The sequence below is a fragment of the Schistocerca americana genome, chromosome 7 (genome assembly GCF_021461395.2).
Source record: "Schistocerca americana isolate TAMUIC-IGC-003095 chromosome 7, iqSchAmer2.1, whole genome shotgun sequence".
In the NCBI taxonomy this organism is placed as follows: Eukaryota; Metazoa; Arthropoda; class Insecta; order Orthoptera; family Acrididae; genus Schistocerca; species Schistocerca americana.
This window is the reverse complement of record NC_060125.1, coordinates 134,781,856-134,809,400: the sequence shown is the minus strand read 5'-3', so window position 1 is coordinate 134,809,400 and position 27,545 is coordinate 134,781,856. Positions and strand designations below refer to the sequence as shown.

Here is a 27,545-nt window from a genome sequence, read left to right as displayed (position 1 = left end):
AGTATTTAGCAGCGTGAGCACCACCACAGTCATTATTAAATTTTGACCTTTGTTGTGGTAGGGTTGTTAGAATCTACAGCACTGACGCAGTACAGAACTACATGTACTGTTTTATGTGCAGCCATATTCTGCCTATGGCTTACCACATCCGTACATTTGTTGGAAAATGCTGTACACGTATTTATTTTATTTAATTGTGCGTCATTGGTCAGTTTCTGCCCTACAAGCCGTTCTCAAGTACTGTAGGTGCCAATACGTCTTAATGTATCTGGTTATTTAACAGCAGACTTGACACTTCTGAAAGCGAGCAAGAGTCAAAAAAATGGTTCAAATGGCTCTGAGCACTATGGGACTTAACATCTATGGTCATCAGTCCCCTAGAACTTAGAACTACTTAAACCTAACTAACCTAAGGACAGCACACAACACCGAGCCATCACGAGGCAGAGAAAATCCCTGACCCCGCCGGGAATCGAACCCGGGAACCCGGGCGTGGGAAGCGAGAGCGCTACCGCCAGCAAGAGTCAATCTCGAAACAGAATGTTTACTAAATATCGTAATAGTCATCGTAGAAACTATTAATACGTTTTTAAACATCGTACGTGTTCACTTTCGTAGTTTTTTAAGGTTCCAGTAGCATCTACGATGAGCATTACTGAATCCAGTAAACATTCTGCTTTAAATTTCACGCTTGCACGTATACGGTGTGAGCCAGGAGGAAATGTACGTGTTTTGACGGGTGATAGCATTACTGACTCTGAACAAAAAACATGATGTGGACATATGCCCTATTCCGAATGGTTTCCGAGATAGAACACTATTAACGTACATTTCTATTTATTTTCTGTATTATTCATTGTCATTGTTTACAACGTTCCACAGTAATATAGGGGAAGTTGAGACGAACATTTTGATACAGGACGCTTGTCGTCTATCAAGTCGGAAAACTATCTTAAGCTGGCATACAAAAAGTACCTAAGCTACAGTGCACGTGCGTCGCGCAAGATTTTCAATATTCCCGCGACTTCTTCGCGCAAACTGTTAGTCCTAGACAAAAGATAAGTAGGACCATTTTTGTAGCAAATTTCATTTAGTTTAATTGTGTACTGAGACACGTTTTCGTTGGAATGTGCGGTATTCCAGTTATTAAAGAAAAACGTACAAACGTGATATTAAACGTGTTATGTCTCGCAAACCATTCGCAATAGGCCTTATGTCCATACCAAGTTTTTATGTTCTGAATCACTAATATTATCGCGTCTAAAAGCATATACCATTCCTCCTGCTCGTTTTCAAGACTGCCATATCCGCTGTTAAAAACAACATATATTAAGTCGCAGTGACACCTAAAGCACTCACCATTGACCTGTAGAGCGAAATACGTGTAAACAACAGACACGGTGGAACCTGTTCAATGTCTTTCAATGACAGTCCAGTTTGTATTTGTCACAATAATTTTACCTACATTTCCAAGTGGTAAAGTTTATTCATTAGGTTGTGCAATAAGGTTATCACGAAAACAATTATTCGACTGGATGTGCAGATGCGTGATGATGCTGAAACTCGCAGTCTCGCCACAGAGTAACAGTGACTCAGCTGCTCGGGAGCCACGACCTTAGTGCCTGGGACGAAACACAGATAGTGGCAACAGTTACGCAAGGACAGGCGGCCGCAGCTTATAAGCGACTGCGTGCGGGGGGCCCTGCAGTGCATCACTGGCAGCCATGGTGAAGGCGCGCAAGATCGTGATCGCCCGCGTATTCCAGGGGGAGCCCCGGATAGAGGACTTCCGCATCCAGGAGGAAGAGCTGCCGCCCCTCCGCGATGGGCAGATTCTCGTTGAGGCCGTCTACATCAGCGTCGATCCGTATCAGAGGGCGCTTAAAGACAAGCACCAAGTCGGCAGCACCATGATTGGATCCCAGGTAAAGTTTCTGTGATACACCTTACTGCTAACCCATTGAAAATAATACGCACTGATTGTCAGAGACTGCAATGTCTCTGACACATTATTACAAGAACGCTGTATGCAAGAACGCACACACACGTAAATAGAACACTGACTTTCTATCGGGCTATCACGGCTTCTGTACACCACTGAAAGCAAAATAAAGAGGATGTGGTGTGTTGAAGTCGATGAACCTGTTATAGCTACTTGCTTCGTAATTGCTTGGCTGATTTGCGGGAGGCGACCAAACAGCGATTTAATCGATCCCATCGGGTTAGGGAAGGAGGGAGAAGGAAGTCGGCCGTGCCCTATCAAAGGAACCATCCCGGCATTTGCCTGAAGTGATTTAGGAAAATCACGGAAATCCTAAATCAGGATGGCCGGACGCGGGTTTGAACCGACGTCCTCCCGAATGCGAGTCTGGTGTGCTAGCCGCTGAGTCACCTCGCTTGGGTTCGTAACAAGGACTCTTTACTTTTGAGCAGTGGCAGAGTAAAAAGTTTTGCAGAATTGTTGAGTGTAAGCGACCATAATATGTTATAAAGTAAAAACAGAAATCTTTTTAGACATTGTAACAGATATTTCACTTAAATCTTTTTCCTGCTGATTTATTTAATTTGATGATAAACGATGATGAGTGAGAATAATATTAATAGCTGTGTATCACAATTAAGTGGTCTAGTTGAAATGATTTCGTATAAACTAAAATACTTTGTATGTTACTAATTATTGCAAAGGATTATGTGACAAGTAATTAATTTTTTTTGTTTATGGTATTTTGTACCTGAGTCAGCAAAAACAATGCTGTCGTAAATTGGATGTCTTATATCCTTATGTCGTTAAGTTAAATTAATTTATTTTTTAATGTCATTTTTTGTTCATCAGAACCATACAGATCATTGGTATTTTCCTACGTCTACTAAGTGTCCATATATATATATATATATATATCTTGGCCAGTGGTCTAGGAGTGGCGTCTTTGATTAGCAATCAAAACGCCCGTGGTCCCGCGTTCAAACAACGCCGAGAAAAGTGCCATGATCTCAACAGTTAAACATTAGATATAGAGAATACAAATCTTAGCGACCAGCCTAGCAGGTGAATCGCTGCTCTCTATACACGAAGCAACGCAATACTGCGTCATTATCACGCTTTCTGGCCACCTGTTGCTTGTTGGGGTGGGGTGGTGTACTGATCTTGCCTGCTCACTAAATTACGGCAGCGTGAGCTTTCATATACTGCGTCATAAAACGTGATCTGAAATGTGGCAAACGCCACATATTGTGTCTTTGTGTGTGTGAGGGGGGGACGGGGGGGGGGGGGGGGAGGGTAATTGTAGCAGGTACAAATGGATGTAGCACGTAGGTTGCAGTAGTTGTGCTGACATGAAGAGATAAGTGCAGGGGAGACTCTCACGGACAGCTGCATCAAATCATACTTCCGACTGAGGACCACAACAATAATGGACCACTAAATACACAAAGGAATTACAAACTTTGGCTGCGAAGGGGGAATTTATTGAAATCGATTGGCGAACAGTGATTCGAACCCGGGCCTTCAGCTTACTAGGCAGACTCTCCGACCACTGAGCCATCTGGACACAGGGCTCATTGCAGCTGCACGGACTACCCTAGTATGCCTCCCGTCACACCCAAATTCTCAGCCTACCCACACACTACAAATACAGTGTCCCATCCCAATTATCCTCACTACTCGTGGCATTTCACCGATTCCCATAAGCTGTACATCTGCACTGAAGAGGTCATTGGCAATATCTCCTTAATTTCTTCCGGAGATGTCTGAAAGGACAGGCACAGTTTTCGATCCAGCAGCCATTACGTGTTAATACACAAAGAAATTGCAGATGTTGGCTGCGACCACGATATTGATTGACATCAATGTAGAAATTTGAAAATTTGTAACGGGCTGGGATTCGAAACTGGGTCACGAGCTTACTAAGCTACATTTGTAGTGCGTGGATAAGTTGAGAATTTGGATCTGACGGTAGGCGTGTTAGGGTAGCCCGTGCAGTTGCGCTGACCAATGTGACCGGAAGGTGTAAAGGTCAAAGCATCCGTCCAGTAAGCAGAGAACCAGCTTTCGAGTCCCGGTCTAGCACAAATTTTCAACTTTCCCCATCGATTTGAGTTAATGCCTTCTCGCGGCCAGGTCTGTGATTTCTTTGTGTATTAATTCGTAATGGCTGCTGGATTAAATATGGTGTCTGCTCTCTCGGGTATCATTGAAGGAACAGACATCACATACAGTCCACTAAATCTTTGTAGTACAGTCAGGCTTCATTTTACCATAAACCACAGTTCGACTTAAAGGTTACGAATGTAGAATGGAAAATATCAGGCCTTGCAGAGAATCGTGTCAATCGCTGCCAACAGGTGGCCCGCATCGTGGAGAGCCGTGCGGCGGGCTTCCCCGTGGGGCGGCACATCGTGGGCTACTGGGGCTGGCGCGACCGCACCGTGGCCGACGTGGGGCCGGACACGCCCTACCTGCTGTCGCCGCCCATGCTGGTGCCGGACCTGGGGCGGCTGCCGCTCTCCCTGTCCCTCGGTGTGCTGGGCATGCCCGGCATCACCGCCTACTTCGGCTTTCTGGAGATCTGCAAGCCCAAACCGGGAGAGATTGCCGTCGTCAGCGGGGCAGCAGGCGCTGTGGGCTCCATAGTGGGACAGATAGCACGTCTCAAGGGGTGCACCGTTATTGGCTTCGCTGGATCAGACGCTAAGGTAAGACAGTATTTCCATTTTGGATTTCGGCACTTACGACCCGTTAGAATCTATCACAAAATGGTCCCATCAACTCTGTGACACTTGTTCAGGTTCCTATATAGTCAAGAGATGTACGAAGTAGAAATGAAAGGAAAGTGCGGTTAATCTGCAGAGGACTCTGCATATAGGACACTAACGCGACCTAGTCTTGAGTACTGCTTGGGTGTTTGTGATCCATATCAGGTCGCATTAAAGGAAGACATCAGAGCAATGTTAAGGCGGACTCTTAGGCTTGTTACTGATAGGTTCGACTGGTAGTGTTACGGACATGTTACAGGAACTCAAATGGGAATCTCTGAAGTAAGGTTACATTGTTTTCGAGGAACAGTATTGAGAAATTTTAGAGAACCGGCATTTGGAGCTGACTGCTGAACGATTCTACTGCTTACAGCATACACTGAGCTAAGGACGACGAAGATAAGATACGAGAAATCAGGGCTCAAACAGAGGCTTATAGACAGTCGTTTTACCCTCGCTCTATTTGTAAATGGAACAGGGAAGGGAATGACTAGCAGTGGTACTTACGGCGGATTGCGGAGTGTCTAGATGCAGGTGTAGAGCATACACTGACTGACGAAAAAAAGTGAAGCATCCAGAAGGACTGGTGGATATCACCGTAACTTTGTACACGTACACGCTGTTGTCGGGTATGTAACTGATGAGAGCTGCTTTTCTCTTTGACAGGCAAAGCATCCATTTGACAGCATTCGTGACGCTTATATTTCGTGTTGTTACCAGGCCAGGTATTGTATAAAACAGAATCAGATGACGAGTGAAGGACACGGAGATGTGAAGTACATGTATGAGACAGCGTTATCAGCACCTGACAGATGTCGGTGTAGATATGTGTGCCTGAAAGAAGCCTCTTTGTGGGTCTCCGTATGTCGGGCTGGTCGAATGAGGTAATATTTGGGTTTGTGGGGTTTTCGGATGTGACAGTGGCTTAATGTTGGACTAAATGTAAACCTGAGCTCAGCCACTCTCATTGTGAAGATGCTGGTTTACAATATCTGACCACTATAACGGAGGAATGCCGCACTGTGCACCAACCACATCATAATCCCTTCACATCTTCGCCTACCATCTGAGACCAAGTAATGGACTCCCTGCGACATTGTGTATCATCCTGCACCATTGGTTGGAGATTACCAACAGCCAGACTAGGCAGTTACCGTCTCACGCATGCCCTGACGTTAAGACCACAACACAAACGGATACGTTTGGAATGGCTCCTCGGCTGCGAAGCGTAGTCTGCTGAATGGTATTCCAATCTGTTCAGCAGTGAATCGCGGTTCTGATCTACCCCGGACGAGCATCATTGGCGTTAATGGCGGAGAGGTTCCATTCTTCTGATGTTATGGAGAGGCCTGGCAGTGTTACTTGTGATGTCATGGTGTGGCGAGCCATCGCGTATGACTACAGATCATGCCTGGTATTAATTGAGGGAACTTCGGCGGGACAGTGGTATGTCAAAGACATCATACGTCGTTGTATGCTACCTCTCATCCTATAGTATTGTGATGCCAAATTTCAACAGCACAGTGCCCGTTCAATCATGGTATGTGTCTCTATGAACGTCAATGTGGTACTGGGGTATGACCATGACCAGCGCGATTTCCTAATCTGTCCCTGACAGAACATTTGGGGAACTAGCTCAAAGGTCAACATCGCCATAGCGCGAGAATCAAGGATAACAAGGACCAGTTAAAAGGAGATTGTGGGCAAGCTTGCCTCAGGGAACGATGCAACGATTTTATGACACACTACCCAACTGAAACAGTGCTCGCTTCTAAGCTGGAGGGGGGAGGGGGGAAGGAGGGAGAGGAAAGTTTCAAAGTCATACTAAAAAGTAGGCTCATACAGCCAAGTTATTCGTAGAGCTGAGTCGATTTTTTAATCGCTTGAATAATATCACATACTTTCTCAGCCCATGAAGTTACGTTTCGTTTCTTTCTCTCCTTCTGGATGCTTGTCAGACAGTGTGTGTGTGCATTGACTACAATATTTAAGTTGACGTACGGTGTTCAGTGCAACATTCTTGGCTGTTTGTGTGGTGTGTCACATATACAGAACTGTATTGAGTGATTGGCTGCTATAAGGAATGCTGGGAGGGTGAAGCCTTCGATCTGTACTCGTATTATTGTCAGTAAAGACGTATACGAAAAACAGAAAAGAGAGTGAAACTCGGGATGCGTTCATAGTCACCTCTCTTCAGTGAACATGTACAGGATATCTATTTGATGAATGGATGGTGATGAATTTCATACAGCATCTTCACTCCGTATTTTCGAATGAGAGATTTTAATAGCAAGTCAGGGTATAAGGATAACATATGCTGGCTATAAATTGCACGCCACTTTCTTATTCACTTTGTTAATAGTCTAACTTGAAGTTTGCAAAATCGTTTTTCACCACAAAGGTGCTAGCCAGCTACCGCCTGCTCGACTACTGATGTCTCAAGACCCTTACCGGCATGTCATTGTAAGGCTGTCGTATCAAATATGTACAAAACTGTTGTTTATATTCATTGCAGGCTTTACTAAAATGCTCTACAAAACAGAAATATAATACTGAATGAGATGCAGATAGTGACACAGAAATTTTTTGTGTACTAATCATCTGGTGTCTGGTTGCACAATCGCACTATTCCCATATCATGTGTAACTTGCTTTCATCTAAAGTTTGGGAAATGTTCTCGGTGGTTTGTAACGGGTTTGTGATGGATGATACAGCAGAATTATTTTCATCGGCCTCTCGTATTTCGCAAGCAGAGCCAATTTCATGTAGCAAATATCCTGTAAAGAAGCTGTTTTTAATATATCAATGTTTAAAACATCATGTAACTATGACAACGCACAGTCGGTAAAAGTATCATGAGTCGCGAAAACGGTATGTGTATTATGTTATGACCATTCTGGAGTTAGTTAATACCGCAATTAACGACACAGGACACGCATAAGCACCTACTCAATAAATCACAATCGTTTATCTCAGTCATTTCGACAGTTCTGTGAATGGAACAAAGAACGTATCTTTCAGGAAATTGATTGATGATCAAACATTTCTTGGGCCCTTGAATTTCCGAAATTATTTTTCTATATGCTCTTCCCGAGAACGCTTGCTACTCCTTATCCTAATTTTGTTTCTAAATGTTCTTTTACATACTAAGCGGAAATACGTTGTCAGATAACTGTGAATACGAGAACGGTGTCCCTCAAGCTAGAGATTTCGTTCATTCATGAAGTCTCAGCAACAATGCGTCATGTTCGGAACCATAAAGCCACGATGGAGGCAGGCAGTATCGGGCGTCGCCGGATTCGGTATTAGGTCCTATACTCTTTTCATTGTATATCAATGATGCGTCGTCAGTTTTGTCCTTATGCAAATACCGTGTGTATTGTATATAAATGCAAAACCAATAAACCCGAAAACAGCTATCGAGCTCCTCAATACTAACTTGTGTAAATTATCAAAATGGGCGCAAAATACAGAGTTAAAGCTCAACCCATCCAAAACCCAAGCGGTACTCGTTAGTCACTCTAGGCTGATTAACCGGAAATATCGGGAATCCCTACCGTCTTTGATCCAAAATGGGAAAAATATCAACTTCTCTATCTCAGAAAAACGTCCACGAGTGAAAATAGATAACTGCAATGTGCAAAAAGACATCACTATATCTCCGTGCCATACGAAAATATAAAAAGTTCTTCTCTCTTTACCTGAAAAAGAAGCTTGTGCAAACACCTATACTTCCAATTATTGACTTCAGCGATGTTATCCTGCAAGGTCTTGCTCAAGGAACGTCACGGCGCCTGGAAGTGGTTACGAATTCCTGTGTTCGCTATGTGTATGATATTCTATTCTTTGATGGTATTTCACCAGCATATGCACAGCTATCCCGGCTGCGTGCGGACAAGCGCAGAGATTTCCATACGGTCTATCTTCTCTGCTGTCTTATCAACGTCCACTGACCTTCATATCTCTCCTTGACCTTAATGCTCTTGTCTGAATGAAATAGCAGAAATACCCGTTGCCTAGAGAGCAAAATCCTTACTGATCCACTTCATAGTTCAGCCACTTTCTCGAAGTCCTTCTCAGTAGCAGGAACCCGACTCTCGAATAACCTCCATCATTATGTTAGAGAACTGAATAACATCTCCAGCTTCAGAAGACTTAATGACACATCTACTAAAGTAAAAATAAGGATTACAATTGTCCCTGTACGTATTCGTTACCCTTGTACATCCTTCTTCCCAACTCGATATTAATCTTTTCCCTGTATTCTTAGCTGGTGCAATTTCCTTAAATATTTCAACGACGATATAATGTTTTCTATCTGGGGAAAGCGTTTGATCAAGTTTCGCGAGAGATAAACTTGAGTCCTCTATTACCCCACATTCATATAAATTCCGTTCAGTTTAATATGCAGCTAGCGAGGAATCTTGTTGTTGCAGGTCATTGAATTATTATACCTCGCGCTAGAGAAAGCCAGAAAGAAAGAAAAAGGTAAAAGAAGTTTAGACTAACTATTGAGTGATATCTGCAAGTTATCTCTACTCAGTTTTGGAGAAGAAACACATTGCATTTAATTAGTTATAAAATGGTGTAAGATATCGATGTATTTCACTATTTCTGCCTGGGACTTCCAACGGCATTGAGTTCTTGCCAGGTCGAGTTGCTGCTCTACTCCGTGCAAAAGGAGGTCCGACACGAGTAGAAGTTATCCGATGACTTTTGTCACCTCAGTACACATACACACATCCTGACAAATTCGCCATTAGAGTGAATTCGACATCTGAGACTGAACTGCCATATCTCGGTTTACGTGGAACTATCAACAATATGAATAAAGCTTATCATCTTCTATGTTTGCATTCAATAAATCTTTTCCTCATCGACTGTCTTTTACCATTGTTTACAGTCGAAGTCTTCAATTACAGTCGACGTCATCATCGTCCGCCGCCCCCCTCCCCCACCCCCGCATCACCCATCCGCGCCTTTTTCTGTCCGTATGTGAAGACTGATCTCTGAAACTACTGCAGGGACTGTGATACGGTATTCACTCATAAACAGACTGATTGACTAGGAGAGTTTGTATGTATCATTTATTAAATTACCGTTACGCCATAGAAGTCGTCCGGCCGCAGATATATAATACTCCGTGTGCGAAGCTGCGGTAGGGTCGCCAGTAGTGTAGTAAACATACAGCATGCAAATGTGATTTATATTAAAAGTTTTAACAATACACAGCGCAAAGGAAAAGTGTTGGTCGTATCGTATTGGTAGGAAAGCTGGTCATTCGGAATGAGCTGGAAAAACGAAAGAAAAACGAAAACTTAATTATTTATACAACGTCAAAACTTCTTCTTGTAGTAAAATACACTGAAAAACCAAAGAAAATGGTACATCGGCCTAATATCGTATAGGGCCACCGCGACCACGCAGAAGTGCCACAACACGACGTGGCACAGACTCGACTAACGTCTGAAGTTGTGCTGTAGCGAACTGACACCACGAATCCTGCAGGCTGTCCACTAATTCGTAAGAGTACAAAGGAGCGGAGGTCTCTTCTGAACAGACTGTTGCAAAGCATCCCGGATTTGCTCAATAATGTTCATGCCTGGGGCGGAAGTGTTTAAACTCAGAAGAGCGTTCCTGGAGCCACTCTGTAGCAATTCTGGACGAGTCGGGTGTCGCCTTGTCCTGCTGGAATTGCCCAGTCCGTCGGAATGCGCAATGGACACGAATAGATGCAGGTGACCACACAGGATGTTTACGTACGCGTCACCTGTCAGAGTCGTATCTAGACGCACCAGAGGTCCCATGTCACTCCAACTGCACACGCCCCGCACCATTACAGAGCCTCCAGTACAGTCCCCTGCTGACATGCAGGGTCGATGGATCTATGACGTTGTCCCCATACCTGTACACGTCCATCCGCTCGATACAATTTGAAACGAGACTTGTAAGTAGGCTGTTTATGTTTTCTCTATGTAAGTAGGCTGTTTATGTTTTCTCTATGTAAGTAGGCTGTTTAGGTTTTTTTATGGTAACGCCACCTCTGTATGAAAATCACTGGCTCTGCTGTGTGCAGTCTGTGGCTGCTTTGCATTGTTGTAATACTCGCCATTGTAGTGTTAGGCAGCTGGCTGTGAACAGCGCGTAGCGTTGCGCAGTTGGAGGTGAGCCGCCAGCAGTGGTGGATGTGGGGAGAGAGATGGCGGAGGTTTGTAATTTGTCATGAACTGATATATATATTATGACTTGTGATGATATTAAGGTAAATACATTGTTTGTTCTCTATTAATATCTTTCATTTGCTAACTATCCCTATCAGTAGTTAGTGCCTTCCATAGTCTGAATCTTTTATTTAGCTGGCAGTAGTGGCGCTCGCTGTATTGCAGTAGCTTGAGCAGCGAAGATTTTTGTGAGGTAAGTGATTTGTGAAAGGTATAGTTTAATGTTAGTCAGGGCCATTCTTTTGTAGGGAATTTTGAAAGTCAGATTGCGTTGCGCTAACAAAATATTGTGTGTCAGTTTAAGCACAGTCATGTAGAATTGTTCAAAGGGGGAGTTTCAGACTGCCGGCCGCTGGCGGCCGAGCGGTTCTGGCGCTACAATCCGGAACCGCGCGACCGCTACGGTCGCAGGTTCGATTCCTGCCTCGGGCATGGATGTGTGTGTTATCCTTAGGTTAGTTAGGTTTAAGTAGTTCTAAGTTCTAGGGGACTTATGACCTCAGCAGTTGAGTCCCATAGTGCTAAGAGCCATTTGAACCATTTGAAACGAAACTCGTCCGACCAGGCAACATGTTTCCAGTCATCAGCAGTCGAATGTCAGTGTTGACCGGCCCAGGCGAGGCGTAAAGCTTTGTCTGGTAGTCATCAACAGTACACGAGTGGGCCTTTGATTCCGAAAGCCCATATCGATGATGTTTCGATAACACCACTTTCAAACTCACCTAAATCTTGATAACCTGCCACTGTAGCAGCAGTAACTGATCAAACAACTGCGCCAGACACTGGTTGTCTTACATAGGCGCTGCCGACCGCACCGCCGTATTCTGCCTGTTTACATATCCCTGTATTTGAATACACATGCATGTACCAGTTTCTATGGCGCTTCAGTGTGAATGGCCTCTCTTTTGCAGGTGAAGTGGCTGAAGGAGGAGCTGGGCTTCCACCACGCGTTCAACTACAAGACGACTGACGCCAAAGAGGCGCTGAAGCGCGTGGCGCCCGACGGCGTCGACGTCTACTTCGACAACGTGGGCGGCGAGCTGAGCAGCGCGGTCGTCAACAGCATGCGCATGTGGGGCCGCGTCTCCATCTGCGGCGCCATCACTGGCTACAACTCGGCCGACCTCCCGAAGGCGACCATCATCCAGCACGCGGCCATCTTCAGGCAGCTCCGCTTGGAGGGATTCATGTACAGCCGGTGGCACGACCGCTGGGATGAGGGCATCTCGCAGCTCGCGCAGTGGATCAGGGAGGGGAAGATCAAGTACCACGAGACTGTCACCGACGGCTTCCAGAACACTCCTAAAGCGTTTGTCGGTATGCTGCAAGGCGAGAATCTGGGCAAAGCTGTTGTCAAAGTGTGATGGGCATCGGCGTACCGGCATTAGTAGAAGCACAGACAACTTGTCGCTGCATCCTGTACAGTGATCTACAAGAGATAGTAGGTTCTTCACTGGCACATAACATTCTTCTGTTAATTATGTTTGTCGTTTTAGATTCTCAACTAGATTTACACCATGACTCCAATTCACATAAGCAAATAAAAATTAATGTAATAGAAACACTTTTGTCTGTTGTGTCCATTATTTAACAATACACCAATTACCACACGTGAGCGTGAAACTACGGAAAACGTCCAGGTATCTGCTTAATGAGTTCGTTTCATGTAGTGTTACTTCAAAATCTCTCAATAACAGCGCCGTTGGAGGCAGGTAATTCCTTCTTCTGTGAACTGTGCAAGTGCTGCAGTGTGGACTCTAATGTAACTCTGGCTATTTTTCGGGCCATTGTGGACGTCGTCCTCCTTCAGCGTATACCAGATTAGGTATACGTTTTCCACTATTTTTCTACACGTTAATGACAGGATAGAAAACTGTCTAGGTTAACATAATTGTGAAATAGCTGAGTCCCATGATGACTTTCTAATGGACGAAACTTTCGTATAGTTAGGACACCACTTGTCGCTAACCAGCTCATCGAAATAAGAATATTGTATGCGCTTGCGTCAGATTATGGTAACACGAACTATGTATGCAACGGTTCTACTACAGTAAATATGACCAAGAAAAAACAAAGTACTTTATATTTACAATACTTTATTCTTCTATTAACACCCAGTCACAAGTACAACCGAGTCTCGTTAAAAATATGCAATACATTCCTTGAAAGGAATTACAGATAATTTTCAACATACGTATAATCAGCTGAGACCACTGTTAATGTGTACTGTTTAACAGAACTCGATAGAGAAACAATGGCGAAGTACTAGCCAACATAAAATTACAGCAGTTACGATACATGCAAGACGAAAACATAAAAGTGCAGCAAATGATGAAGGGAAAAGGGAATACAGATGTCTAGAAATGAGATTGAGTGAAAGTGTAAAATGGGTGCGCAGGAATGGCTAGAGGGTAAATGCAAGGCTGAAGAAAAAATGGTTCATATGGCTCTGAGCACTATGGGACTTAACATCTATGGTCATCAGTCCCCTAGAACTTAGAACTACTTAAACCTAACTAACCTAAGGACATCACACAACACCCAAGGCTGAAGAGGCAACGTAACAACGGGACAGATAGATGCCACCTATAGGAAAATGGATGGGTATTTTGCAGATGTTTCAATATCAAAAACTCATACGGCAAGCCAGTTCTATGTGAAGAAGGGAAAGTTGAAAAGGTGGAAGTAATATGTATTGGGCCTGTACGAGACAAACGAAGTTGAAGGCCAGATTATACACTCCTGGAAATGGAAAAAAGAACACATTGACACTGGTGTGTCAGACCCACCATACTTGCTCCGGACACTGCGAGAGGGCTGTACAAGCAATGATCACACGCACGGCACAGCGGACACACCAGGAACCGCGGTGTTGGCCGTCGAATGGCGCTAGCTGCGCAGCATTTGTGCACCGCCGCCGTCAGTGTCAGCCAGTTTGCCGTGGCATACGGAGCTCCATCGCAGTCTTTAACACTGGTAGCATGCCGCGACAGCGTGGACGTGAACCGTATGTGCAGTTGACGGACTTTGAGCGAGGGCGTATAGTGGGCATGCGGTAGGCCGGGTGGACGTACCGCCGAATTGCTCAACACGTGGGGCGTGAGGTCTCCACAGTACATCGATGTTGTCGCCAGTGGTAGGCGGAAGGTGCACGTGCCCGTCGACCTGGGACCGGACCGCAGCGACGCACGGATGCACGCCAAGACCGTAGGATCCTACGCAGTGCCGTAGGGGACCGCACCGCCACTTCCCAGCAAATTAGGGACACTGTTGCTCCTGGGGTATCGGCGAAGACCATTCGCAATCGTCTCCATGAAGCTGGGCTACGGTCCCGCACACCGTTAGGCCGTCTTCCGCTCACGCCCCAACATCGTGAAGCCCGCCTCCATTGGTGTCGCGACAGGCGTGAATAGAGGGACGAATGGAGACGTGTCGTCTTCAGCGATGAGAGTCGCTTCTGCCTTGGTGCCAATGATGGTCGTATGCGTGTTTGGCGCCGTGCAGGTGAGCGCCACAATCAGGACTGCATACGACCGAGGCACACAGGGCCAACACCCGGCATCATGGTGTGGGGAGCGATCTCCTACACTGGCCGTACACCACTGGTGATCGTCGAGGGGACACTGAATAGTGCACGGTACATCCAAACCGTCATCGAACCCATCGTTCTACCATTCCTAGACCGGCAAGGGAACTTGCTGTTCCAACAGGACAATGCACGTCCACATGTATCCCGTGCCACCCAACGTGCTCTAGAAGGTGTAAGTCAACTACCCTGGCTAGCAAGATCTCCGGATCTGTCCCCCATTGAGCATGTTTGGGACTGGATGAAGCGTCGTCTCACGCGGTCTGCACGTCCAGCACGAACGCTGGTCCAACTGAGGCGCCAGGTGGAAATGGCATGGCAAGCCGTTCCACAGGACTACATCCAGCATCTCTACGATCGTCTCCATGGGAGAATAGCAGCCTGCATTGCTGCGAAAGGTGGATATACACTGTACTAGTGCCGACATTGTGCATGCTCTGTTGCCTGTGTCTATGTGCCTGTGGTTCTGTCAGTGTGATCATGTGATGTATCTGACCCCAGGAATGTGTCAATAAAGTTTCCCCTTCCTGGGACAATGAATTCACGGTGTTCTTATTTCAATTTCCAGGAGTGTAGAAAGACGAGAGAATACAGGTTAAGGTCATGTGGGAGATAAGACCCTGCGAAAAGACTTTGACAGAGCTCTGAAAGACATAAGTGGAAACGAGGCCCCAGGAGTAAAAGACTTTCTCTCAGGACTTTTGAGATCCTTAGGAGAGTCAGTCATTGCAAAACTATTCCATCCGGTGTGCAAAATTCTTGAGGCAGATCAACTATCCTCAGACTCCAGGAAGAATGTAATAATTCCAATTCCAAAAAAGCCAGATGCTGAAAGGTGCGAGTACCGCAGAAGATCATTTTAATAACTTACGTTTGCAAAAAACTGACACGAATTGTTTACTGATAAAAAGGTAAACTGGTACATTGAGCAAGCTGTAAACCAAGGAGAAATTTGGAAAGGGAATTAAAGTTCAGAAAGAAGAAATAAGAACTTTGCAGCTTGCTGATTACATTGTTATTCTGTCAGAGACATCAAAAGACTTGGGAAACGGACAGTGTCTCGAAAAGAGCTCGTAAGATAAACATCGCGAAAGTCAAACAAGGTTAATGTAATATAGTCGCGTTAAATCAGGCGATGCTGAAGGGAATTAGATTAGGAAACGAGACATTAAAAGTAGTAGTTGAGTATTGCGATCTGGGCAACAAAATAACCGATGTGGCCGAAGTAGGGAAGATGCAAAATGTAGACTTGCAATAGCAAGGAAAGCATTTCTGTAAAAGAGGAATTTGTTGACATCGAATATAAATTTAAACAATAGTAAGTACTTTGTGAATGTATTTGTCGGGTGTATAACCTTTTGCGGAAGGGAAACTTGGACGATTAGCAGTTAAGACGAAAAGAGACCAGAATCTTTTGAAATGTGGTGCTTTAGAAGGATGCTTAAGATCAGACAGCTAGACCGAATAACAAATGAGGAGGTACTGAATCAAATTGGGGAAAACAAATTTGTGGCACAATTTCACTAAAATAAGGAATCGGATGATAGGACACTTTCTGAGGCAGGAAGGAATTGTCAGTTTGGCTGTGGAGTGAAGTGTGGGCGATAAAAATTATAAAGGAAGATCAAGCCTCGAATACAGTAAGGAGTTTCCAACGAACGTAGTTTGTGGTATGCACGCAGAGATAACGAGACTTGGATAAGATAGACTAGCCTGCAGCAGAGCAGCATTAAACCAGTCTTCAGCCTTAAGATCGCAACAACGTCGGACGTGCTTCAGGAAATCATCATCAAAAATGATAGATGTAATAGTAGACTGTTTATGGCATACTACCTGTGAGAAAGTTTAGTTAATCACCCACATTGAATTAAAATATAGTAACTAGTTTAAATCAAACCTTAGTAAACGATTGCTATTGTTATAATTCAGTTTTTTAATTTCACGTATATATTACGTCTCTGGATACCCACTGCTACAATTTACGCATTCTTTAAAGAAAGGTACTGAAACTGATTCGAGCCATTCACTTTCCCATATATATGCAACTTAATCGCTTAAATATGAAATATCTGCATGGCGGAAAACCTCTCTGAATATTCTTTTTTTTTTTAAGTTTTACGACTGATTCATCGCCATCCTCAGCATTTTGATAACTTATCCTTTATACAGGCCTCGACTAGCCTTTCGCAAGCACTATGATATGCACGTTGTTGATTCATTTTTTATAATGTGATCTTCCTGTCTTTCATTAGTTATCCTCTTATACAGAGTATAACAAAAAGGTATTCCTCACACGCAGAGGTAGAAAAAATGTCGTGTGAAAATGTGTCTGGAAACGCTTTATTTCCATATTTGTGCTTGTTATTTACTTCTCTTCATAGTCTCGTAAACCATGGAGAATAGCAGCAATAGAACCTACCAGCGTTACACGAAACGTTTTCTTACATGAAATGTCCAACATACTTTCTTGGTTACTGTATGCAACAGTTTTCTAAATGAAATGTTCAAAATGTCCTCCCTTATAGTAAGATTACATACATCAATTCACCGTCGTGTTAAATCTCTGAAGCCCAGATGTCTCTGGAGGATCGCTTACCCCTGGAGAACTGTTCACTGTCTCACAGCCTTACACAATACGGGCGCGAAGACGTTGCATTTTGTACCGCGGTTCCGTACACATGAGCTTTCAAATGTCGCCACAAATAAAGATCTAGTTGGTTTAGGACCGGAGAGCGTGGAGGCCAAAGAGTTGGTCCATCTCTGCCTGTCCGTCTGTCACGGAATCTGTTATTTAGAATCCTGCGAACATTAACACTGACAATGAGAAGTGGAGCAGCTCCGTGCGGCATGAAGTACGTGTTTTCTTGCAGTTGTAAAGGCATGGACCTATGTTCTAGCAGAACAGATAGAATATTCTCTATAAAAGTACGGCAAGTTTCTGCGTTGACCATGAGTGGAATAACATGGGGCCCTCACAGTCAGCAACAATGCCGGCCCAATCACTGACAGAAAATGTTTGTTGACAATGTGTCTCCAGGGATACAACAGCGCGTCGGGGATTCAATGCGACGGCGAGTTATCCTTGTAAACGGCGGGCATTTTCTACATTTTATTTAGGGAAGTATTTCATATTGTAACCGAGAGGGTATTTTGAAAATTTCATTTAAGTAAATGTTTCATACAATGCTGGTACGTTCTGTTTCCGTGTTTTCCATTATTAATATGACTAAGAAGAGAGGTAGAAAATGAGATCTAACATGGAAATAAAGGGTTTCCGAACCCACGTCCACATAACATCTCTTCATCCTCTACGTGTGAGGAAATGTTTCCTGAAAGTCTGGCCACATTTTTTTCTTACAAACTGTATTTTGAAGTGCATCAAATAACTTCCTCGGCCCAAATGCCACCCATTCGCCTAGCAGCGTGTTCAGACCACTTCCATTAAATTTTTGGTAAGTGTCATAATTACATCTTCCAGTCCAGTCTGTTCCCTAAACCACTTCTACCATTTTCATATCCTCTTACTAATGTCCAACCTACAGCTCCCCATTTCTCAGATTAGTCCTTGCGACATTGACGAATTTCTAGACGGACTATGCAACAAGCGTTTCGCGGCCGTAATTCAACGATAACTTCTCACAAGTCCGGAAAAAAAGGATAATTCACTCGATCAGACAACGAACTCAATTTCTTAAATAAACGACACACGTGACAAGAGAAGAGAAATGAGAGCTGGATACTAGCGTCACCTACCTTCAGTGCACTAAAGTGGTATTTTATCTGACAAAAGTTAGCGCCTATTGAACCAGTTTTCAATAAACAAAGGGAATGCTTGGAGTAACGGCGCTACACTGCGCAACACTATTAAAAAATCACTTTTTCGAAACAACATAATTGTCTCATAGAGACGCATAAATTTGAAGTTTGTCTCAAAAGCGCCAGCAACCTTCCTCTGTAATCGTGCCAAATCTTAGCACCCTCCGACGTCAGCCTCTAGCTTGACAGCGTTTCAAACAGCAAGATGTCGACTTGTGCGGAAAGAAAGGCCACAGCTCAGAAGCCCGTGCGAAATGTAAGGTGGATTAATGACGTCACATTGGCACCAAATTTTACCACAACTCTGTCCACCGCCATTGTGGACGTGTCAGACGATGGGAAGGTCGTCACAACCGCTCTCACCAACATTCTTTTGACGCATCTGCGATGGAGTGCAGAACCGCGACACCCAGCATTTAAATCACGCAGTATTCTTATGGGTAACTAAGCAAACGTTTCAGAGATACCATCACTCGGAATCGACAAGAAAAGGTAGCTCGTGGCATAAAGGTTGTCAATTAAACCACCCCTTTCTTTGGAGTGTTGATTCCCATACACTTCGCAGTCGAAAACGACTGTTTGCAATGCGATGATCAACAAGACGACGTCTTTGACAACGTTCGACGTGCTGAATCTTCCTAAACGCTTCAGTCCTTTTGTGATGACCTCGTTGGGCAGCAAACCCACTGAACCTCGCTGGTAATCCCCTGCAGATCAGCACATCCGAAAATGTTAGCTAGAATTCAGTTATGTGCGAAAAGCTGTAGCAGCAAAGAAACAGCTCTCGAATAAAATGAAATATGACTGGATACCAATCGAGCAAAAGGAATCGCAGCTCAAGTTGTCAGTCTTATGGAGAAATATGCGTCAAACATTTCTCCCATCGCAGAGTAGATCTTTGTGGTAATGAGAAATACACACGAATGACAAAGTACACAACATGTACACTGGTGTACAAAATTAAAGCAACAAGCGGAAATTTTGCAAGGTTGCGTTTACTTTGCCACAAAACAGTGCAAACAGGTGATAGCAAAGTAGAAACAATGCAAAAACACACAGCGAAAACATCTACAACTTGTATAACGGTAGACAAAGATGTTCGTCGTTTTTTCCAACTTAACGGATTTGCACACGCATTCCGACAACTAATTAATGTGCTCAGTACGGGGTTTGACCACCTCTGGCAGCAATATAGGCCTGCCAACGATAGGGCATGCTGTGAATTACGTCATCAGTCTCATGTTGAGACACGGCATGCGTGCAATATCTTCCGCTTCGTAGAAAACATCAACCACCTGTGCTCTGTGAGGTCGAACATTATCGTCGACCAACACAAAGTCTCGGCCCACAGAAACTCGCAACAACCGCACATGAGATACCAAGACCTCGTCACTATACCTGACAGCAGTTAAACCTTGCAGATTCACCCATACAATTTCATGAAGAGGGGCTCGAGTCGTCAACGTAATCCCTGCGGCAGTATTAGGGATCCTTTTCGATATCGCTGTCTTTCCACAATGTTTGGATTCGAAATCTTGTTCCACGTTCCCTCCAGAAGCGAATGCGTCGAGAATTACTCTCCAGACCAAATTAGGACTCCTCTGCGAAAAGAACATTGGCCCACTGTTTGACTGTCCAGGTGACATTTTGACGACTCCACTCTAGACGTTCCCTTCTATGAGGACGCATCAGAGGCACACATACAGCAGATCTCCGACAGTAAAGGCCACTCTGCCGAAGCCTTCTGTACACCATTTGTCTCGGTACAACACGTCCACTGGATGCCGCGAGGTCACATGTCAGTTGCTGCGCAGTACTAAGGCGGTACCGTCGTGCCCTTACAGCCAAATAACGCTCCTCTTTCCGATGTCACATGTGGTTGACCCCTTTGTGATACAGTTCATAGATACAACAGAACGATTCACGTTAAGACTTCGGGCCCGGTCAGTTTGCGACTGTCCTGCTTCCATTCTTCTTATTGCCCTCCGCCGCAGAGAGTCTGATAGGCGTCTTATCTGTGTCATACTGCACCGTCTGTGACTGTATACACAGCGACTGTGAAGTGGAAGTACCCGGCGAACACTAACCCCTTTGATAGATGGGTTGACGTCATCGTTGACACGGTTGTCCGTTAAATATAATACTATCTTCCGTGCAGAACACGAGTGTACGGACATCTGTTGACATTTTGTATGACTATACCGTGAATTAGACACAAGACGGGCAAATATCGGTTTGTTACTTTAATTTTTGACACCAGTGTAGTTGCCAAAGCCACCGATGAAATATGTGGAAGTATTGGTTCGTCATTACACAGATTCACTTGCGAAACAGCATCAACAGTCTCGAAGATTCTGCGCTACTGTTTGTCAGTAATCGACCGATCGAAACCACGTCTTGTCAGCGTGAGGGAACTGCTTCTGCCCGACCGCGTGCGATATCCACGTACAAAACATAATGCTGCCCTTTGGATGTTGGGGCACTCTCCAAATACGCCATCGCAAATCGAAAAGCTATAATTGATGAACATCAGTCCGATACCGATTCCAAATTTTGGCATACAGCTGGAAAAAGTATCCACAAAACAACATTTGTCAAACATATTACATTTCACGGTTACCGGACCATCGTCAGTGCGACATCTCGTACAGTAATCAAATCAACAACTACAACAGTGACAGAATACAAAGTAACTTCAACCTCAGAACAGATTTTCACGGTTTGAAATACATGGCATCTATGAAAATGCAGTGAATGTGAACACTAGCCACTCCAAGGATTTGTTCCACATTATTACTGATGATTATCTATTCAGTCTTTATAGTATCAAGTCTACTGAACAGAAATTGGAGATATGAAAAGCTACGAAAACAAATGTGAAAGTTGTGATGAGGTATTTCCCATCACTTCGACCGGGGAAAAGTCCCGTGACGAAGTGGCGAATTTGAGCGTTTCTGTGTAAGTTTCCTTAAGGTACATTAAAAAGGCCACAAAGATTCATATTGGGCACAACATAGCCCGGCAGTGTTGTTAGGCAGCCTAGTCGGCCACGCGAATTGCAGTCACATCTTCCACAACAATGCCAGCTACTGTTGCCCGGCAGTATTCAGAGGAACATATTTCCGGGTCAGATATGTTCACACGGGAACATTATAGCCGTGAAATGGAAGAAAGAGAGCTAGTGGAAGTAAGTGCGGCTCTCCTTCATTTGTATACCACAATGAAAAAAATGGGCATGAAAAAGTGAAATCCGGCTTTGTGGTTCCATTATTTTGTAAGTAACTTTAAGTCGTGAACTGATGCTGGATACATAGCATTCCCAGAATACTGAAACACAAGTTTAAATACATCGTGTAAAACAGGTAGTGCGAGAGCTGGCAAGGCCAACACGAATATGAAATAAATATACCAGCCACAGCTAGACTTCCGATCACCCTTCACTTTTGGCTACTGGCGATTCATCCAGACATTTGATGTACACATATCAACAAAAGTTTTACATCGCCCCGATATGTTGTGCAGGTGGGTTGATATTGCGACTGTTGCAGGAGGTCGTCCGGGACGTTGTTTGTAAACATACACACAGTTACCACGAGCGCTACCTACAGGTAGAATGCCTTGTTTGAATGAACTGCAGCATTTCAGTTGAAAGTAAAGCACCGGTAGGGACGCATAACAGACGTCCGTGGAACAGTGAACATCCTTCGTGCCGAAACGGACAATCGCGATGTAATGTTATGTGTGCCTCACTGCTTTTTTTTTAAACTAATTTGTGCCTGATTTTATTCTGAGAAGCTCAGTAATGTATGTAAATACCGTAAATGTAAATGTGATTCAAAAAGTACTTGAAGTGAAGTGATGCACAGCTGGACAGCAAGAAACTCCTTAGCGCGAAATCCCCGCAACGATAGTAGTTGTGAATGTTTGAGTATGGACTCTAAAAAAAAAGACAATTGGTTTATTTAAAAAAAAAAAGGACTGTTAATCTGTATCTTGTGGAAAGAGGACGTGTTGCTAGGCCGTCACTCAGAGCGTTATATTTAATGAAAATTGATATTTTAGTGATAAAACCGAGTAAAGTATGTGTAAGAGTTGCCAAACATTTATGTATACGAATTTTCTGGAAGTGAAGAATAGAAATATCTTGATTTTGGAAAAGGAGGTGAACTTCATTGTCGTCACCGTCTATCAATCGACAGAATTGTAAGTGTACAAAGTTCACTAAAATACAGGAAAAAATGTATTCTCTATAGTTATCACTCGATAAGTAACAAACTCTCATAAGTTGTAACTTCCTGGCAGATAAAAACTGTGTGCCGGACCGAGACTCGAACTCGCGACCTTTTCAAAGGTCCCGAGTTCGAGTCTCGGTCTGACACACAGTTTTAACCTGCCAGGAAGCTTCATATCAGAGCAGACTCCACTGCAGTGAGAAAATCCCATTCTAGCTCTCATAATTTCTTAATTACAGTAATTGGATTATGTTCTTGTACAATAGTATGGTGCTGAACTCCACTGCCCAATTTTGATGTAGCAGGACGTGTAGTCTGAAGGAAGTTTGTGTGCCAAGCAATCTCCTTTTCTCACGAAGAGCAGATTCCTGTTTGATCTTATTTATATACAACAGTGGTCCCTTAGGTATGAAAAGCTACGAAAACTTGGGCTCAAAGCTGTCCGCAATACGGCCAAGTAACTAACAGAGTCGTATTTTAAACCTTAAAGAACAATAACTTCCTCCAAATTGCAATACGGCACCAACTGGTGCAGAAGCTGATCATTCAAGGAGGCAGCAACCAAAATTCAGGTACCAGTTACGACTTAAAGTAAAAATCTCAATAAAAAATCAATCTCTCTCTCTCCAAACACATATATAAATATTCATATTATTAAGATAAAAGTCATTTTATGGCGACCAATGCTAGCGCCCACACCATCACGTTACTTGTAGAACGCTTGTCACTCAGGAAAGTTGTTCGACATGCGCATTGTAGTCAAAGTAATGTGGTGTGGTCATGGAATCATTTTTGATCGACAGGTAGTATTAAAGACTTACAGGTCACAGGCCCTCCACGTTCGATAGGTGCTTGGGTCGATATGTACGATTGTTAACTCAAAGGAACCGTGGTCCGAGTGCTCCAGAACTGAATTTGGCGTTCGAAAAGGCTACAGTATGCCATGGACCGCATCAAACTGTTAGCATTTCATGATGTAAATGTCCATACCAGACGACCGTGGCAAGCACCGCATCGTGCACCACAACACCATGGACTCTGTTACAGACGGGCAAGAAAGCATTGTAACGAATTTGGCAGGAGGAGAAGGGGAGACTATAGAATTGTTGCTTAAATACAACAGAATTAATCACTGAAAGATTATTTGTTTAAACAGAGAATTTGAAAAGTTTGTTGTTATACTGTGTCGATGACATCAAGAACTGTGAACATGTGGGTGTATTTGTTACTGATCACCACTCAAAGATAACTTTGAGACAAATACATATATTTACTGCTAGAATAATTTCCAAACATTTCACTTTAGTAATTAGTTCTCCAGTGACACATAAAATTTAGTCCATTTCGGTGTAACTCTGAGTAATCTACTTCCTGTTGCTGCTGCTGAAGTCGTCGTCCTGGTACATTTCATCTGTTACGTGAATTCCATGAAATGATCCAGGTACCAAGTCGTTTTATAATGGTTTATTAATGAAAAGTTGCTCAACTTCTTCTTCGTGGGAGCCCACTTCACATAACAGGCTACATAGTCACAAAACCGTAGTACAACAATCGTATTATTACACAGACGTGCGACACTGTTGTGGCGTCTGTGAACTGTCTCCAACGGAGCCTCCACTGAGCCTTCTGCTCTCCCTATTTATGTGTTCGTAACAATGTTATTATGAAGTTATTATGAATGGCTACACACAAAACCTTTCCTATTTTATGCCCAATCTGGCGTATACAGTATAAAAGATTTTTACATAAGATATACATCTCATTATACAAAATAGTGAAAAACAAAAATGCCAACCTAACTTTTCTTAATTATGGCTTAATTAGTGATTGCAAAATATTCCTAGCATCTATTGGACGAACATGGCATAAAGGTAAACAAATGAAATAATAAATTTTATGAAATTTAATGAATTACACAAAATCACTTATTTTGTGCAGGTATACTAGATACAGTTGGAATTACGAAACTTTCAATAAATTGCCTCTTCGGAGAGTTTTTATTAGGGTACCGAAAGGAATGTAAAACAAAGGGTTGTTTTATTTCAGCATGCAAAATGGACGCCTCAGGGTTGGCGTTGAGTGTTGTTAGATCTGATCTTTTAGCAGACTGATAATAGCAGGCAACGTGGTTGGAGACTACGCGGTAACATCTAACGCCAGTACTGTGTCCCACATGTGCAACAAGATGGTGGCATTACATCAAACCACTATACTCCTCTCATGGTTTTTGAGGTCAACCTCACTGCTCTATGGTACAGGGACGAGATTTCCGACCAACACTAGGACCGTATCCCCAACATGTTGGTGTCAATTTAATGTTGATGGACGCTAACTCGCATGCTCACAGTGTTTTCCCCGTGAACACGTTCCTTCAGCGTGCTAAGATCACCTTCCTATTGCCCAGACATCAATCCAAACGGAAATGTATGGATTCGATTGAAACGAGGTGTCACTGAACGTCGACAAGCCTGCCTCCAAGCAAGAGGGCAACAGACGATTTTGTCATTACACAAATATTTGGACTTGGTGTTCTGGATACATTGCCTATGAATATAAATGTATGCCTCAGAGCTAGCTTTTGTTTTCTGTGCTATGAATTTGGAAGTGCAGGGGCGACGCAAAACTTTTGTTGAGATGTGTACCTCTTTAAGGTGTAGGCTTATTTATTATTGATATCGGTCTTGGCACTAGGCGTTTGCAACCCTTTGGTGGAAGGTCTCAAGGCGTTCATTAAAGTTGTTTGAAATAATAATCAAACGTTTATGTTAATATTGTATTGTGGTTCTCCAGTACAGTGAAACAGTTATGAGTTTCACAAAAGCGTTGCGTCTACGACATTAGTTATGGGACATGAAAAGTAATGCATACGGAGACCATATTAATAATAAAAAAGAAAGACAATTGGCAATTTGCTGCCCATGAACAGGTAAACGCACGTGGCGGATTTTCAAAAGAAAACTAGAAACATACGTAGACCAAAATCATGGCTCACTGTTGCATGTCTGCTACCACGATAGCAGCGAAAATAGCCATTTCCAGATTTTGTTGTTAGTTTATATTACTTTCTGTGTCCCACAGCTCTAATCATAGATGTACGCGTGACATTTATGGAATTCATGATTGTGTTGTTTGCCCATTTCTTCATGCCTGTAGACAACAGAATGTCTCTACTTACGCCACCTTTCGAAATCGAAATAATATTCTTTTACCGCTCGATTACGTGTTACCTGATTTGCCACTGCAATGCTGTCAGCTTGAGGAGGAGGAAGCAAGGCTGAGAGAGAGAGAGGGAAGCACTTGCAGACGAGGACAGAGATAGGTATTCCGCCGCAATACGAAATATTCTCCGCCCTTGGTGGACAACATCGGTAGAGAATCTCGGCAGTATCTCGGCAACGACCTGCAACAGCCTAATCCATCAGCAATATTGTCCGACTATCCCGCAATATTGCTGCGTGTCGCAGCCACGTTGTAGCAGTGATGACGGGAACAGTATTACGGCCACACTTTGCTGTACTGGTCTGCAAGATTTAAGGACGAAAGTAAGTTTCGCGTACTGTGTCACTGCCAAGTAACATAGCTCGGTGAAACATCGGACCATACACAGAAAGCACTGCTAAGTACAGTACAGTACAGCACATCACAGTACGTGAGACGAACAGGAGGCACATTTTTTTTTCTTTTTCTTGAGACAATAACACTGCCGGCCGGAGTGGTCGAGCGGTTCTAGGCGCTACAGTCTGGAACAGCGCGACAGCTACGATCGCAAGTTCGAATTCTGCCTCGGGCATAGATGTTTGTGATGTCCTTAGGTTAGTTAGGTTTAAGTAGTTCTAAGTTCTAGGAGCTGATGACCTCAGACGTTAAGTCCCATAGTGCTCAGAGCCATTTGAACCATTTTTGAACAATAACAATACAGAATTCACCGAGATTTATGACGATGCTCTGGACGTTACAAAAGGCTGGACATGGCTCTTAATAGGGTGCGTGATTACCAAAGAGGCAAATGCATGCTCTGCAACGTGCTCCCATACTGGCCATAAGGTTAGTAAGGAATATTTGTGCCAGGGGGGTTCCGTTGCCCCACCACAGCGGTTGACAGCTGCAGGGTGGTCATTGATGCATGCAGATTTCGTGTAATACGTCTCCCCAACTCATCTGATATGTGCTCGAGGCGATTTCAGTAGGAGGAATGGGTAGGCCAGTCCATTCGCCAAATATCCTCTCATTCCGAGAGCTCCTTCACGTGCAATGTTCAGTGCGATCACGCGCGTTGTCGTCCATAAAAATAAAGTTAGGACCGAATGCACCCCTGAAAAGACGCTCATGGGAAAGGAGTACAGTGTCTCAACAACGTTGATCCTTGAGTTCAGTACACCCTCGCAACATTATGGCTCCCCACACCATCCTAACGAGACTACCAAAACGATCATGTTCGACAGGGCTGTACGTGCCCTGATATGGCGAGCGGCGGGACCACGTTATGCAGCCAGGAGAGATGGGAAACTTAATGCAACCAGGAACACTGTCAAACATGGTCATTTGGTGGCCCAAGTGCTTTAGAGGCATAATGTTCCACGAGCGTACTAACACCCAAATCTTTGAACACGATCAACGTTATTGTGGCACTGTAATCCTTTCTCGTGAGCGTCTTTTCAGGGGTGCATTCGACGCTGGCTGGCTTCATTCTTGTGGATGATAATACACGTGCACATCGAACTACGCTGGTGGAGGAGCTCTTGGAAAGAAACGACATTCAGCGAATGGGCCGGCCTGCCCGACCCCACGACTCAACGACCGCCGAGCACGTGAGGGATACGTTGAGGATCCACCTGCACCAGCGACCATCCAGCAGTCAGCAAACGCGCTGGTAGAGGAATGGAACGTCCTGATACAAGAGCTGCCTACCAACCCTGAGCCTGCCATGAAAGCACGTTG

The 27,545-nt window shown here is 44.0% G+C and overlaps 1 protein-coding gene across 1 annotated transcript; it reads left to right on the top strand.

Moving 5' to 3' along the window:
- The first annotated feature begins 1,690 nt into the window (after positions 1 to 1,690).
- LOC124622461 (prostaglandin reductase 1-like) lies at positions 1,691 to 12,359 on the top strand. The gene is made up of 3 exons (XM_047148164.1): positions 1,691 to 1,925; positions 4,342 to 4,692; positions 11,885 to 12,359. The coding sequence occupies exons 1-3, from the start codon at positions 1,725 to 1,727 to the stop codon at positions 12,335 to 12,337; spliced, it is 1,005 nt and encodes a 334-aa protein (XP_047004120.1). The 5' UTR covers positions 1,691 to 1,724; the 3' UTR covers positions 12,338 to 12,359.
- Positions 12,360 to 27,545: the final 15,186 nt, after the last annotated feature.